General features: G+C 46.1%; 1 protein-coding gene across 1 annotated transcript in view; it reads right to left on the bottom strand.

Annotated features, from left to right (window-relative positions):
- PCNX2 (pecanex 2) overlaps nucleotides 1–17,617 on the bottom strand; it is a 3,673,975-nt gene that overhangs the window by 81,672 nt on the left and 3,574,686 nt on the right. The window contains exon 35 of the mRNA XM_063443387.1: nucleotides 8,157–8,603. Within this exon, the coding sequence (XP_063299457.1) occupies nucleotides 8,157–8,603 (447 nt within the window). The remainder of the gene's footprint in view (nucleotides 1–8,156; nucleotides 8,604–17,617) is intronic.

The following is a 17,617-nucleotide window of genomic DNA, read 5'->3' as shown; positions in this document are numbered from 1 at the left end:
TAATATGATTATTAACATGTATTATATAGCGCCTTCCAATTCCGTAGCGCTTTACAGTGGGTATTGAATGAGTAACGGGGACCTCTGAGTTCGGGTAGAGGTCCCTAAAAATTGTAGATCCTCAGGGCATCTTGTGACATAGGACCCTTAGACAAACAACCCTTTTAGACAGCGTAATGCTGTGTGAGTAACTTGAACCGGGACTGGTAGTCCCTAAGTGCCCAGCAGTCAAATAGTGGTATTCCAGTTGTATTGGGTATAAGCGGAAGTATTCCAGTGACCATCATGTCCATGAATGTAAGGTACACTGAGCACTACTGTCCATGAACTGTGGATAGGTATGCGCATGCACACACAGATCTGTTAAATATCTTAGCATATTATAGATTACCATCCTCCTACCACCTGAAGGGTATTGTAATCACGGACACCTCAAGGAGTAGGGTTAAACACAATGAATTCCCCCAAGAACCTTATAAAATTGTATCGTATCGGTGTAGACTGGTCTCCCATACCAGTTAGAGTCAGAGCCAAGTCTGTCAGCTTATATATATGCCATGGCCAGAGAATTCATACCAGAGTAGTCCCATCTGAGATCTCATAGCTGAACCAGAAAAAAAATATATATACTGAGAAAGGATATGAATCCTAGAGCTAACTTTCACTGTATACACCCTGTACACCCTGTACAGAGCCTGTATAACCGAGTTCATATACACCTGTAATTCACAGTAAACTAATATACCCTGTCGGGAGAACTCAGTAACCTGTGATATATCCTGCCAGTAGAACGTACAGTAATCAGCGATATAGACTGTCCGCAAAACTCTCAGCAATCTGTGATATACACCGTCAGCAAAACTCTCAGAAATCCGTGACATACACTGTCAGTAAAACTAAATCCGTGACATACACTGTCAGTAAAACTAGATTCGTGACATACCCTGTCAGTAAAACTAAATCTGTGATATACACTGTCAGTAAGACTAAATTCAGAAACACACAGTCAGTAAAATTAAATCTGAGCTATACACAGACAGTAAAAACACACAGCATCTGTGAAATACCCTGTTAGCAAAACCCAACAGTATTCTGTGATATACATTTGACAGCAAAAATCACAGCACACTTAGGTATATATGCCAACAAAAACTTTGTCATAGAAACTCAGAAACTGACAGGTAAAAAACTAGAAGACTCGGGGGCGGAGCTTGACCGCCGAGCCGTGCGGACGCAGCTGAAATGGGCTCCTGCCGAGCGGGCACAACCCGGGGCAAAAACGCCGACCATTTCACCCAAAGCCACTCAGGGGTGCGCCACCCACGTAGGGGGTGCCCCCCGGAATCCAGTGATACCACTCTGGGACCCGTAGAGGCTGGGAATGCAGATACACAAATGCGGCCTACTGAGGCTGAAACCGGGGAGAGACGGGCGCTCTCTCCGAAGCAAAAGCCACAAAGCGACTTCTCTGCAACCAACCCCCCCCCCCCCCCTTTGGACCGGCGGGGGATATCCCGGTCCACAATGGCAGCAAGCAGGCAACCCAGACACAAGCCAAAACGGGGAAACTGTCCCACAGAGCAAACCCACAATGGCAGCCCGGCGCAAACAGGGAAGGCAGAGCACACGTACCCAGCAACCCATGTCACCTTTGGAGACATTTGACCACCTCTGCGCAAAATTCAGGTATGCCCTGCAGAAGAGGGGAGCTACCTATCGTCAAGCCGAGAGAATGGTGACCTCGTGGATACGGCCCGCAGCACGACGGAGCTACTATAAGCAGACGCCACGAGGCTCCAAAATGGCCGCCCGATTGCGCAGGTACAAGCGGGCCCAGAGACGGAAAATGGCGGAAAGCCTATCGGGCGCAACCCCCTACCCGCAACGGACACCACCGCTGCAAACAGGCCAGTCACCTGATCAAAATCATGGCGTACAGCACAGCTTACACCGACCCCATGCACAGATCAAGACGACCCGAGCGACTGTGCAGATGGCGCCACTAAACACCGCCGGAGCCGACTACCGACACAACGTTAGCAAGCTAAGGGGCGACAAGGGAGAGACCCAGAATGAAAACGCCCAGCTCTTACCGGCAATAGGCATCGGCTGAAGCACCCAACACGCTGCCCCCCACAGGTATTCTTAGCCTGGACAGTTTCATGCTAGCATATCAGCGAAGCACCCAGACTCTGATGCCCAGTGCATATAAGGGAGACTACTATCAGCACTAATCTGTGCTCCTCAGGACTTTTGTGACTACATTTGTTCCCAGCGGTTTTGCCTTAAATAATGTTTGGCTCTACCCCAGGCCGCCCATGGTTGGAATGCAAGAACCCTTTTGATCAGAGGATGTTACAATCTTGTTTTGTATAAAAAGTCCTATCTAGACCTAGCTTAACCTGCAGTTACATATAGTGCCACATGCCCAAACACTACATTAGATATGTGACATCGTATAGGTCAGCCTCATAACAATTAACTCATTAACTGTTTGACGCTAGGATGCAGATGCATGCCATGTTTTCCCCCTTTGTCACTCCTCTGTTTTCGACCTTATGACAGGTCCTTCCTACTATCTGTACAAGCGAGAACCTACACCGTTATATATTGTCTTTCCTAATATAAACATGTACCTAGTTAGCAAACGCCAAGATGAATAATGCCATGTTTAACTATCTATACAAGCCAGAACCTACACCGTTATATATTGTCTTTCCTAATATTCACATGTACCTATTTAGTAAACGCCAAGACGAATAATGCTATGTTTAACTATCTATACAAGCGGGAACATACGCCGTTATATATTGTCTTTCCTAATAGTAACATATACCTATTTAGCAAACGCCACGACGAATAATACTATGTTTAACTGTCTATACAAGCGAGAACCCACACCGTTATATATTGTCTTTCCTACTATTAACATATACCTAATTAGCAAATGCCAAGACGATTCATGCTATGTTTAACAAAGTTTCAAAAAAAAAAAATATGTGCTCTTACCTCAATGCCACATATGTATAAACCTGTGAACTTACTGTGATTATGTTTGCTGTTGTGGCTACGTACATCATTTTGTCAAACCATGCACGACAAAAATAAAGAATTCAAAAAAAAAAAAAAAACTAGAAGACTCACAGAGAGCTGTGAGACTTACCTGCAAGAAAAACTATTATACAGATCTGAAAGAAAAAACCTGACAAAAACTGAAGCACTCCGCCGGGGAATCCCAGCAGGGTGACATAGCCGATCTCCGAACCGTGGGCGTGGGAGGAGCCACGAGTAGGCGCACTCTCCTCCACCCGGTCGGCTGCCCGCGGCTCTGAGAAGAAGCTGAGCGCGGTTGCCGATAAAGTACAAGGGATTCGGGGAAATCAGGATACAGCCAGAGGCTAGTGTCCTGAAACCCCAAAACAACTCCTGCAGCCCGCAGAAAGAAATGGCGGGACAAGGAGAGAGGGGTAGTGAAGGGAGGGGGCAGAAGGCATACTGGAAAGAAAAAAAAACAAGAACTCCCCTAAAACCATCACAGAAAGGAAAAGTCTCCCCAAGAAGACGGGGGAAGCAAAAAATATAAAAGGCAGGAATCCCAATCATAAACAAACTATCCAAATACAATGCAAATAACATACATAAGCAGTAGGAAGGAAAATATAACAGAAAAATAACCAAACGCAAATAATATATAACATATAAATATAAATAAATATATAGAAGTAGAAAATATGATGTTAAATAAATAACTAAGTAAATATATGAAGATATAAAAAATATAAATCCAAGAAATCATAAATAAATCCCAAAGCCACACACTATAAGCAGGAGGCAGTGGTACTCTGACCTGTACTGTCTGCGGAGCAGCAAAGAAAGAGGAAATGATGCATGGGGAGGGGAGTTTTATAGTACCTAACTTTTTTCTGATTGGTTATTTTTCTGTGCTGCTGTGGAGTTCTAGTAAAGAGAGATGTAACGGAGCTCCGTGTACCCCGACCGAGTACCCTCCGTTGATGGATGCTCCTAGCGCTCTCAGAGGACTCCAAGCACTGCAGACGACACCACAACCACCGCAGGCTCCACAACCGCCGTAGCTTAACTGGAGCCGCGCCGTCTTCCGTCCACCCTGGAATGAACCTTCAGCATTCAGGAACGTGTGGGGAAGATCTCTCCTCCTGGAGAGCGTATCCGGAACAAGCTCTTAAAAGAGCCAAGTGATTAAGAGCTCAGGGGAATATGCAGCGCATAGCAATCCCCAGTATGATATAGCAGTTCCCTCCAATAACGAGACAAGGCTACGTATTGAGGGTCAGAAGAGGTCTGAGGACTGGAACACCCAGCCTGCTTTTTATTAGGATCAGGTACATACAGGACACTCCCAGGGGGAGGATGAAATTGACCAATCACATGCATGGTAACACCCCCACGTCTCCTCCCCTCAGATAAACACATAACCCAATTAAAACATACATTATTTTACCCAAGTTCTGGATGTACCCCAAAAACAGGGGGTACAGCTTTAAATCTGGTATCCCCAAATAGCCCTTGTTCAGGGGAACAGTCTGTCCAAAAATCAGCCCATTCGGATGGATGGTTCGGGAGATACAGGGCTCCAAAGTTTTGACCGACCGCACAGACCAACTAGCCGAAAATAGTTCCATGAGTTTTGGCCTTGCGGTCGGTCTCCGTTCGCACGGTAAAATAGACGAAATTCTTGCCATCCATTCGCATCTTTGTGGTCGCTAGAATCCCCATACTAAGTTAAGTATAACTACCGAACGGCCGGTCGTTCGGTAGTTTCCGTGCGAAGTTCTGGATGTCTGGAGGTCTTAGCGGTATTCGCCTGTTTGCGCTGCCGATTTCAGTTCCATGCGTTCACAGGCAAACACCGCTGTTCGCACGCAAGATGGCCGCGAACACGTGGAAAAGTCCCGAAATGGCGGCCACCTATTCAGAGCACAAAGAATTCGCATGAAATCATGCGAACGGCTGTATTCTCCAGTAATGTGATTCTTATGCAATATATTCGCCTAAATCTCCTGGCTGTTAGGTTATATTAGTAGTCCAAACCTACAGCATAGATAAAGGGAAAAAGACAGTCTAATACAAGTCCATATGCCTGAATACAGGGTTTACAGTGCAATATAGTCCAGGACCATAGTCGCAGGGGAGGAGGCAGGCAAGCAGGCCTCTCCAGGACAAAGTGGCGAAGGGCACTTCGTCACACATCTCCCCTTTGGGGGGAAGACTAACCAGGCACCTGACCTTCTGTCGGTCAGTGCCTCCGTTAGTCGATCCACCAACCCACAATAAACAGATGTCCGAGTGGCCCCCCCACAACATCAAAGTACAGGAACAGCCCACCCACAACACACAGTCACTGCACCTGGGTATTTGGCTGTGGTAATGAGGCCACATGCCGAGGGTACTTGAAGGGCAGAGGCCAACTGCACTCTGCCCAGATGCCAGCTCTTCTGCTGGGGTAGCCTGCAGGACATCAGGCTCTGGACCAGGGACAAAGGTAGGGCAGAGGCCGACTGCACTCTGCCCAGCTGCCAGCTCTTCTGCTGGGGTAGCCTGCAGGACATCAGGCTCTGGACCAGGGAAAAAGGTAGGGCAGAGGCCGACTGCACTCTGCCCAGCTGCCAGCTCTTCTACTGGGGTAGCCTGCAGGTCATCAGGCTCTGGACCAGGGACAAAGGTAGGGCAGAGGCCGACTGCGCTCTGTCCAGCTGCCAGCTCTTCCGCTGGGGTACTGAGACCATAATCCGGCTCAGTAGTTAAGGGAACCTGGACGTCAGGAGGGGTTAGCATCGCCTCCGTTAACCCTGGTGCCACGCTAGGAGTTAGCTGGGGAGGGGAATTTGTACTTACCCCCTCCTCTGGGTGTCCCGGTGAGGGTAGTTGGGGATCTGGAAAGGCTGTCCAGCATCCCTGTAGGTCAGGCACAGAGACCACGGTCCCATCTGCGCCGTCTGGAGGATTGGTGTCTCCCCTTGTTGGGGAAAGCTGCCGCTGGGGAGAGGGGGGGCTGTGCTCCTTTCCTGGAAACACAGGCTGCCGCTGGAGAGGGAGACCGCCTGTCTCCACTCCCTTACCATGGTCCTGTTGCTGTAGAGAGGGACCAACTGTCTCTGCTCTCTGTAGGACACACGGCTGCTGGGGGGGAAGGACGGCACCTTCGGCCCCCTGGGGTACACACTGCCGCTGGAGAGGGAGACCGCCTGTCTCCACTCCCTTACCATGGTCCTGTTGCTGTAGAGAGGGACCAACTGTCTCTGCTCTCTGTAGGACACACTGCTGCTGGGGGGGAAGGACGGCACCTTCGGCCCCCTGTAACTCACGCTGTTGTTGGGGCGCAGGGACGGAATACTTTGCCCTCACTGCCCGATATTCTGCTTCCATCTGCAGATACTCCGCCAGTTCTCTCCTCACTATTGGTACAATTTCCTCTGTTAGGAGGGGCCCGTAGATAGCCAACCGCCGCTTCAGCATAGCGTCAAACTGTACGTGACTATACCAATAGTCCAGTTTTGCTTGGTGTTCCCAGGATGCTGTTCCTCGCACTAGGGAAGCCATCCTGTTGTAGCCAGGGGCGCTGCCCAATGGCTAGCGTTGCCCTCAATTGTAACTCCAAACGTTACCCGTGTCTCTGAGCTGCTTCTCCTCGCACTAGGACGCCATCCCACCGCTGCCACCAATGTAACGGAGCTCCGTGTACCCCGACCGAGTACCCTCCGTTGATGGATGCTCCTAGCGCTCTCAGAGGACTCCAAGCACTGCAGACGACACCACAACCACCGCAGGCTCCACAACCGCCGTAGCTTAACTGGAGCCGCGCCGTCTTCCGTCCACCCTGGAATGAACCTTCAGCATTCAGGAACGTGTGGGGAAGATCTCTCCTCCTGGAGAGCGTATCCGGAACAAGCTCTTAAAAGAGCCAAGTGATTAAGAGCTCAGGGGAATATGCAGCGCATAGCAATCCCCAGTATGATATAGCAGTTCCCTCCAATAACGAGACAAGGCTACGTATTGAGGGTCAGAAGAGGTCTGAGGACTGGAACACCCAGCCTGCTTTTTATTAGGATCAGGTACATACAGGACACTCCCAGGGGGAGGATGAAATTGACCAATCACATGCATGGTAACACCCCCACGTCTCCTCCCCTCAGATAAACACATAACCCAATTAAAACATACATTATTTTACCCAAGTTCTGGATGTACCCCAAAAACAGGGGGTACAGCTTTAAATCTGGTATCCCCAAATAGCCCTTGTTCAGGGGAACAGTCTGTCCAAAAATCAGCCCATTCGGATGGATGGTTCGGGAGATACAGGGCTCCAAAGTTTTGACCGACCGCACAGACCAACTAGCCGAAAATAGTTCCATGAGTTTTGGCCTTGCGGTCGGTCTCCGTTCGCACGGTAAAATAGACGAAATTCTTGCCATCCATTCGCATCTTTGTGGTCGCTAGAATCCCCATACTAAGTTAAGTATAACTACCGAACGGCCGGTCGTTCGGTAGTTTCCGTGCGAAGTTCTGGATGTCTGGAGGTCTTAGCGGTATTCGCCTGTTTGCGCTGCCGATTTCAGTTCCATGCGTTCACAGGCAAACACCGCTGTTCGCACGCAAGATGGCCGCGAACACGTGGAAAAGTCCCGAAATGGCGGCCACCTATTCAGAGCACAAAGAATTCGCATGAAATCATGCGAACGGCTGTATTCTCCAGTAATGTGATTCTTATGCAATATATTCGCCTAAATCTCCTGGCTGTTAGGTTATATTAGTAGTCCAAACCTACAGCATAGATAAAGGGAAAAAGACAGTCTAATACAAGTCCATATGCCTGAATACAGGGTTTACAGTGCAATATAGTCCAGGACCATAGTCGCAGGGGAGGAGGCAGGCAAGCAGGCCTCTCCAGGACAAAGTGGCGAAGGGCACTTCGTCACAAGAGACTTAAGCAAATACGAAGCCTCCTGTCATGTTATAAAATTGCTTGAGAAAAAATGCCTTCTAGGGATGCCATTTAAATTAATTTTTTAAAATAAACAATTCAATGATGTTTTTGCCATAAAAAATTAAACACGGATAATATTTATCTTTTTTATATTCAGAGGTGGATGTAAAAACAAGAGTAAAAAAAAAAGTACCTGTGATGTCTGATTTCCAAATATGGCTGCTGGACACATTGCAATGTTCACACTACTAGATGACAGCGTGTCAATTGTATTTTCTCCATCTGCAGCTGACAATCCAGATATAACTAATGCACTTGAAAAGCTTCTCTTCCCAAACAAAAAACTTAAAGTGGAGCTTGATGAGGAAGCTTGACTTGTCTGTTGAATTTTGCATGTTCTCTCATTAACATTTTTGTGTGCAGCAACAGAAAGCACAGCAGTATGGATAAAAGGTGACCAAGAGGAGTTATTTAAAGATTGTTGACTCACAGAAAGCCTTTTTGCAGTACTAAAGTCATTTGTGAAAGCTTCACCATTAAGCTGCAGTTTTTGAAGATTTGGACCTGAGCAGCTTGGAACTGGAGTTTTTTGGTTTGATTGTGAATCTGTTTGCATTGAACGACTCCTCTGTTTTGTTTTCTCTACAAAAGAAAAAATTAAAAAGAAAAAAAACCACACTTTTAATACTCATTTCTAAATGTAATATGTACTGTATGAAATTATACTTTCAGTCTTCTATATAAAATACATTAACTGCTTCTATTCTTCAACGTAAGGGCACCACAGACTTAAGGGCACCACAGAATGGAATTGATCCCTTCATGTTAATGTATTATATACGTAATGAAGTAAAAAGATGTGCAAAAGCGATGCACTGAAAACATCCTTGCATTTGCTGCAAATCCCAAAGCTGTGTGGCTTTTGCTACAAACCGTAATTCGATCAGGACATGACTCAACCAGTAATATTGCTCACTCAACTTTCAATATCAGTGGTAAACAAATAGATAGTGGTATAGAAACAAAGAATGTGACGGAAGATAAGTACCATTTGGCCCATCTAGTCTGCCCAATTTTCTAAATATTTTCATTAGTGCCTAGTTTTATCGTATATACTATAGGCCTTATGCCTATCCCGTGCATGCTTGATCTCCGTCACTGTGGAATAGTCTTCATCTGGAAGACTATTCCTTGCATCCACTACCCTCTCAGTAAAGCAATATTCCTGATATTATTTTTAGCCCCTGTAATTTAAGACTATGACCTCTTGTTGTGGTAGTTTTTCTAATTTTAAATATACTCTCTTTTACTGTGTTGATTTCCTTTATGTATTTAAATGTTTCTATCATATCTCCCTGTCTCGTCTTTTCTTCAAGCTATAAATGTCAAAATCCTTTAACCTTTCCTGGTAAGTTTTACCCTGCAATTCATGAACTAGTTTAGTAGACCTTCTCTGACCTGTCTCCAAATAATCAATATGCTTCTGGAGATACAGTCTCCAGTACTGCATATAATATGCCAAGTGTGGACTCATCATTGTTAACTGATGGAATCTCAATTACATATTGCATCTGTTCTCTCTGCACTCTTCATTCACAAAGTCTTTATCTGTCTAGAAATTATGGTTAATGCTAAGTGCAGGATGAGAGTTTTAATTGGCTGTGTTTATTAGTTAATGGCTGAGATCAGTCACCCATGGTGGCTCATCCATTGAGGAATCAAGGAAGCCTCTGTAACGGATCACCTGGCACCCCGACTGGGTACCTTGAAGGATGCTCCTAGCGCTTACAGAGGGCTCCAAGCGCTCTGCAGACACCACAACCACCGCATACCCCACGAACCGCCACAGCTTGGTTGAGGTCTCGCCGTCTCCTACCCACCCTGGACCCTACGACAAGGCTCCAGGTTCCAGTGGGTTAACCTCTCCTCCAAGAGAGTGAAGCAGGAGCAGGCTCTTAAAAGAGCTTAGAAGTGATTATCCAAGGGAGCATGCAGAGCCTGGCAATCCCTTGTAGTGATATAGCAATTCCCCCAATAAGAGACAGGACTCTAGATTGAGGGTGAAGAAGAACTCTGGTTTAATGGCACACACTCTGCTTTTATGCAATTCTCCCCTGCAAGGGAGACACCCACATACAAGTATGCATTACCCAATCACACAATGGTTACATCCCACAGATTCCCTCCCCTTAGCCTGAGAGGTAACACAATTATACGTACAGTTAAAACATACTGTTACGACACTCACCACCAGATAGATGAAGCCGCCGTTTAGTAAATAATCCCCTTTCCTAGAAATGCAGGTTCTGTACAGCCGACCGTCAAACTCCCGAACAGAGAATACGCGAACGAGGCAACTCCCGAACATCAAATCAGCCGAACTCCTTTCACAGCTAGAAATAACAAAAGCGCTGTCCCAGTAATAATCTCCCCCACAAACGAGACCAAGCTCCGTCTTGAGGGTCAAACAGGAATGTGTTTAATGGGGGCTACCTGCCCGGTATTTATGTAGGCCTCCCACAAGGTGGACACTCCCCTAGGGGACCTTGTGGAAGACTGTAAGACATATTGGACAGTAGCCAATCGCAGTGGCTTCAGTATAAGCCCTTCCCATCTTACCCATAATTCCTTCTTCTCTATCCCGGAGATAATTGGGAAGAAACCCAATTATCTCCAAGGATAGAGACAAATCGCCATTTTAAATACAGTAGGAAAAATACATTAAAATACACAAATGAAGAAATACAGAATAAATATGGTTTGTGTAACGTATCCCCAGATAGCCTGGATCTGAGTGCATATTTCTACCGAATAGCGCTCAGATCCGATGTACATAGTTCAATCGCCATGGAGTCAAAGTCTCTCACAAGTCCATCGGTATACAAATTACTCCATGGGACGGCTATCTGGGTGAAGTCCATACGTATGTTACAAAACTCCCGAACTGACCGGTGTTCGTACGCCTCAACGAAATAGAAGGCGGACGGCAGCTTCCAGCGGTGTTCAGTAGATAAAGTGTACGTTTTTAGTTCCATAGGATCGACACCAAACAACGCTGATCTTCCTCGTGTCCCAAAATGGCCGCCGCCTCATGGTCAGCATACGAACGACGACCACCCGTACGGATGGAATGGAGAGGTGTCTGCGGTTAACCACAACGTTCTAATTGGGGCCAAGAGGTTAACCAGCAGCACACTCCAATCCTGGGTGGCCATCTGTTCGGTAGTTTCAATCGGTATTCCAGAATCACACGAACAGGGGCATACGGACAGGAAATCCAGCGAAAATAAAGGCAAACAGACGAACCAGCATTACTAGACTGTACAGATGGATCTGTCACACATACTTTTTACCCAACTTTCATAACTCTAAAACCATACATCAAATATTAATAATATTAGTCACATATTCTTAATCAGCACATTCCAAATACAAACATACCCAAAAATCATTTGAATCCGTTCAGCCGTTCGGGAGATAGGTATAAGTCACTTTTGACCGACCGCAAGCACATTTTCATGCCCAAAACAGTTCCATGGATTTGGGCTGTGCGGTCGGTCTATTTTACACCGAGAAATTGACTAAATCCAATTCGAACGAGCGTTCGAATCTTTGAACGGGACTTAGTCTCCAGCCTCGGTGTCGAAGTAGGTACGGGTCAGCGTTGTTCGTGCAATTGGGTAGCCGGAAACAGTTCCATAGATTTGGCTGCACACACCACTGACCGCATTCGAATAAGTTACAATGGCCGCCGCCACGTGTTCGTTTGTCTGAATGGCGGCCACTTCGACAACTTCGGCACTTCGACGACTTCAGCACTTCGACTGCATCCGAAGTGCCAGTTTAAAAGTTGTAACACTGCTCCAAAGTATTTAAAGGGCCAGGAACAGCATTATAAAAATCCATTATGCCCAAATGCAGTTCTTAAAGGGCAATACATCCCAGGGCCATAGTCGCAGGTCAGGAGGCTAGCGATCAGTCCTCTCCAATGCCCAGTGGCAAATGGCAGTTTGTCACAGCCTCCACCAGCAAAATTATATGCTAAAAATATAAAACCCTTTTTGTTGCCTATAGTCAGTGGTCAAAAGATTACTTGTCAAATATTGTCAATTATTACTATTCTAAAAAAACTCACAAAAGTATAAAGTATCCCATATGGCCAAAAAAAAATTATATCCAAATTCCTATTCCTTATGTTAATTCCCCTTGCAAATGATGTGGAGTCTAACCTCCCTGCCGCTTCTGTCTTTACATATTACAAGGAGGGAGCAGCACGCCGGTAGCTCCCTCCTTGTAATAAACTGAGCGAACAAACGAACACTGATACACAGTGTTTGTTTGTTCGTCTGATTTGTCTATTCATTCGTTCGTCTGTCTGATGAATGAATGAATAGATGAAATTCCCGTTCGCATGTCCAGGTGTTTCACTGGGCATGTGCGGGAATCTCACAGGCTATCTGGTGTGGGCAGATGACGTGTCCCACAGGGACTTCACCTACCCACACAAAGATGGCGGCGCCCTGAATATAGATCGGGGCAGAAAATACAGATGAATAATTAGGTAATCTGGGGGGCTTAGGGGCATTTGGGGGTGACTAAGGGGTCAAATGGATGTAGTGGAGGCGGGAGGGGTGTTAAAAAAAAAAACAGGATTCGGCATGACAGTGCCGCTTTAAATTCAAAGATGTTCTTAAATGATCTAAATGTAGATATATATACTCACGCACTGCTTAATATAACGTATTCTTTATGACATAAGCTTAAGCCTGTTTAAATTCAAAGATGTTTTTAAATTGTCTAAGCCTGTCTAAACACTACCAAGTTGTTGAAACTGACTGACAAACCTCATAATAATTTAACATATAAAATGTGCACGTATTAACATATACTACCCTATTGTTACAATTATTACTTGAAAAGCATGAGGAATGCCGTTGGGGTACCACATGCTCATTTGTTATACCTCCATGCACTACAAAAATAAATAATAATAATAAAAAAAAAATATATAAAATGTATGCAGCTTCCGAATGAATCTAAAATGGATGCTGTCCAGGAGGTGGGAGGGACTGGGAGGGAGGGTCTGCTGCTGATTGGCTGGAATGTGTCTGCTGACTGTGAGGTACAGGGTCAAAGTTTACTCACTGATGACGAATAGGGGGCGGACCGAACATTTATTACTCTTTGTTTTAGAGGCATCATTAGTACTATAGCACATGTAATTCCCTTTTATATTTGGGGCTTATTCACCATGGTTTCACCATGAGTCTATATAGATTTATTTATTTTTCTATTTCCTTTTTTTTTGTGCATAGAAATAAAAAAAAAAAAATATTGTAGAGATGATGCTCTTAATATAAAATATTTTTTCTGGGTTCAGTACCCTTAAAATAATTACAAATCATTAAAAAATAATTAAATATAATTAAATATAATTAACATAGAATAAATAATATAATTAACATAGAATAAATAAGTATATGGTTTGTCAGGAACAGTTCACAAACATTTCATATAATCTGTTGCTTGTTTAGAAATCTGTGAGTTACATAAGTATATAATGTTTATCTGATAATGTTTTTAGCCCCATTTGTTGCAGTTGCAACATATATTTGTATTATTAACACGTCTGTCATGTATATGTACACATGGTAGGCTGTTTTTGATGTCATAATGCACATTAGACATAAATTATACACCCCCAGCGTGACTATACATTTAGATGCACCTATTGTTCACCCTCTATGAGTGCTCACACTGCTACTTTCTATGTTTGTTTCACAGTGGCTTTTTTAACTTCTAAATATAATAGCCGTCGATCTGGGTGCAAGATATTATATCTTTAAATCTTGTTATACTGCCCTCCATACAGTACCAATTAATTAATACACTCTCTTCTGATCACCACACTATGTGATTATTATATTGCACGAGCATCACCGTGTTTTCATATCACTGGTTATATTTAGAACACAATGAATATGTACACGTGTTGCTTAGCAACGCCGTTCACTTGCGTCAGCACGTTGGTCACGTGGTGTCTTGGTTACACTTCCGGGTATCGGACGACCGGCGGCTTTTTCCACGCACCTTTTGGTAATTTCTCATTATGATTTATGTATATATACTTACCTCACACATTGCATTATTGATCTTGAAAAACGCCCTACAGGGGTCGAAACGTCGATCACAGAGATTGTTTTGCACATGTAATTTGCAACTTTGAATAAATAGAATTGCTTAACAAGACCTGTGAGTGCACCTTTTACACAATTTTGTATATATATATATATATATATATATATATATATTTATATATATGTGTTTGTATATTGTATTTTTGTATTGTGACAATGAAATGTTTTGTGGACCCAGGACATACTTGAAAACAAGAGAAATCTCAATGTATCCATCCTGTTAAATATTTTATAAAGAAAGAAATACAATTTTTGAAAAGGTGGCTTTAAGAAATAACACATTTTCCAAAACTGTCATTGAGCTATCTGATGCAATACTTAGATCCCAGGAGGCTCAGGGCAGTTGTGCTGCTATTGTTAAGGATTATTGGTCTCTTCTATGACCCCCTCTAGCTTTGGTGCTACTCAATTGGTGGGTGGAAACACTCTTATCTTAGAAGACTTGGCCTCCATGCTTCCCTGGACACCACTACAACTTTAGCATTTACTTGTGCATTGTCTGAAAATAGCGGTTCCCCCACACACCTGTCCCCAGGGCCGGACTGGCCATCTGGGATACTGGGAAATTTCCCGGTGGGCCGCGGCACCTGGGGGCTGCAGAACTCTTAATCCCTATAGAGAGGGAGCCCTGCAGCCGTTTTTAATAATAACACGGCCGCCAGCCGCATGTCGGTGCACCTGGGTGGCCGGTCCGGCGGCACACTCTGACTGGGTTATACTTACCTTGCAGCTGGCGACCCCCTCTCCTGTGCTATATGACTGCTGTCAGTATCAGTGAGTGTGCCGGGTGGCCGCATAACAGGTCCAGCGGCACACTCACTGATACTGACAGTACAGCTGACAGCACAGGAGGACTGAAGGAGGGGGCAGAGCTAACTACCATGCTCTCTCGCGGTTCCCATAATTCCCAGCACAGCCACATCAGAGTAGTGCCCTCCCTCAGTCCTCCTGTGACAAGGTCGGCAGGGACACAGAAAAAGAGGGGTAATAGAACCACAGGGGAAGGGGGGACAAATAGAGGGAAGGGGGGGGGGGCCAAATAGAGAGACACAGGGGATGGGGGAACAAAGACAGGGGTAATAGAGAGGCATAGGGGAAGGGGGGACAAAGAGACTGAGGGGTAATAGAGAGACACAGGGGAAGGGGGGACAAAGAGACAGATGGGGTGATAGAGAGACACCAGGGAAGGGGGGGACAAAGAGAAAGAGGGGTAATAGAGAGACATAATGGGTTGGGGGGACAAAGAGAGGGGTAATAGAGAGACACAGGGGAAGGGGGGACACAGAGCCAGGTGGGGTAATAGAGAGACACAGGGGATGCGGGTACAAAGAGAGGGGTAATAGAGTGACACAGAGGAACGGGGGACACAGGGACACATGGGATAATAGAGAGACACCAGGGAAGGGGGGACGAGACAGTGGGGTAATAGAGAGACACAGGGGATGGGGGACAAAGAGACAGAGGGGTAATAGGCTGGGGGAAAGAGACATACAGAGGCTGGAGAAGGGTAAAAAGAAACACATAGGGGTTGGGCTGAAGTAAAAGATACACAAGGGTTGCTGTAAGAGACAAAAAGGAGACAATTGGAGACAAGATACACTAAACAAGGTACATACAATAGACTAAATTGATGTGATCCTGACAGTAATACATATATATATCAATATATGCAAGTATATTGATGTGTATATTAGTAACATATATAATTATGCCTATAATATTTACACATACATTAAAATACATTTTTATATGCATAATACACACATAAATGTCATTAATATATACATATATGTAATGAGCATGTATTGGCCCAGTCTTGTTGCTAGTTGCATACTCATGCACAATAGCAAACTGAAGAGCGCACCCATAGGACTTCCCCTACCTCCTCTTTTCCAGTTAGAAACAGACATCCCTTAGCCCATTTAACTCCTCCATGCTCATTTATTGGATGAGCCAGAGCCTTTCCTTTTCCTGTTTTCCCTCATTTCCTTCTACCCTTTCTTTATCTCTTATACTGATAGAGGTCACACAGGCTGAAGTGCTTCTCCATCAATGCCAAATGACTTAAAACTACTATAAACAGACATAGCCTTCTTTGTTGAGCTATGCAAAGAAAAAGAAACAATAATGCCAGAAAAAGCAAGCACTCCAATTCTAAAAAGAAATGTTTATTCCACAAGGTACATAAACAAACAAGGGAAAACAAAAGGGCGGGTGGGGGCCCTGAAACTAACAATAAGGGGGGGACCTACTGTCCCCCCACGGCCCCCACCCCTGTGCGGTAGGTGGGGGCCCTAAATACAAAGGGGGCGGACCCTAGTTAACCCTCCCCCCAAAAAAAAATTATCTCCCTACCTACCCCCCTCACCCTAAAAATAATGAGGGGAGGACCTTTAGCTGCCCCCCCCTTATTGATAATTTTAGGGCCCCCACCCGCCGCACAGGGGTGGGGGCCGGGGGGGGGGCAGTAGGTCCCCCCCTTATTGATAATTTTAGGGCCCCCACCCGCCGCACAGGGGTGGGGGCCGAGGGGGGCAGTGGGTCCCCCCCCTTATTGATAATTTTAGGGCCCCCACCTGCCGCACAGGGGTGGGGGCCGGGAGGGGGCAGTAGGTCCCCCCTTATTTTTAATTTTAGGGCCCCCACCCACCGCTCAGGGGAGGGGACCGGGGGGGGACAGTAGGTCCCCCCCCTTTTGATAATTTTAGGGCCCCCACCCGCCGCACAGGGGTGGGGGCCGAGGGGGGCAGTGGGTCCCCCCCCTTATTGATAATTTTAGAGCCCCCAGCCGCCGCACAGGGGTGGGGGCCGGGGGGGGCAGTAGGTCCCCCCTTATTTTTAATTTTAGGGCCCCCACCCACCGCTCAGGGGAGGGGACCGGGGGGGGACAGTAGGTCCCCCCCCTTTTGATAATTTTAGGGCCCCCACCCGCCGCACAGGGGTGGGGGCCGGGGGGGGTAGTAGGTCCCCCCCTTAATGATAATTTTAGGGCCCCCACCCACCGCACAGGGGTGGGGGCCGGGGGGGGACAGTAGGTCCCCCCCTTATTTTTAATTTTAGGGCCCCTGCCCACCGCCCAGAGGTGGGGGCCGGGGGGGGGGAAGGAGAGTAGGTCTTCCCCCCCCTTCAACCACTATTGTGGCCAGAAAGAGTCCCTGTGGGTTCGGGCTTCAGATCCCACTCCCACAGCAGAGCTGACAGCCTCAGCATACAAAGCGCGTTCACAGTGCTTTGTGTGCTGATAGCCCGTCTGAAGTATTCACCCATGCGTGAATACGTCAGACGTGAGGCCTTTTTAGGGCCTCTGAACTCGGAAGTCCCTCTGGTGGCCGTCTGATTGACTGCAACAAGAGGTGTTCCAAGCTTCCAATGTAAACACTGCATTTTCTCAGAAAATACAGTGCTTACAAGAAAAAGGCTGCAGGGAGCTGTAGCACTCACCTAAACAACCTCATTA

Source organism: Pelobates fuscus, chromosome 2, assembly GCF_036172605.1.
Source record: "Pelobates fuscus isolate aPelFus1 chromosome 2, aPelFus1.pri, whole genome shotgun sequence".
NCBI lineage: Eukaryota > Metazoa > Chordata > Amphibia > Anura > Pelobatidae > Pelobates > Pelobates fuscus.
The sequence above is the reverse complement of the archived record's forward strand: the minus strand, read 5'-3'. Positions and strand labels throughout refer to the sequence as shown.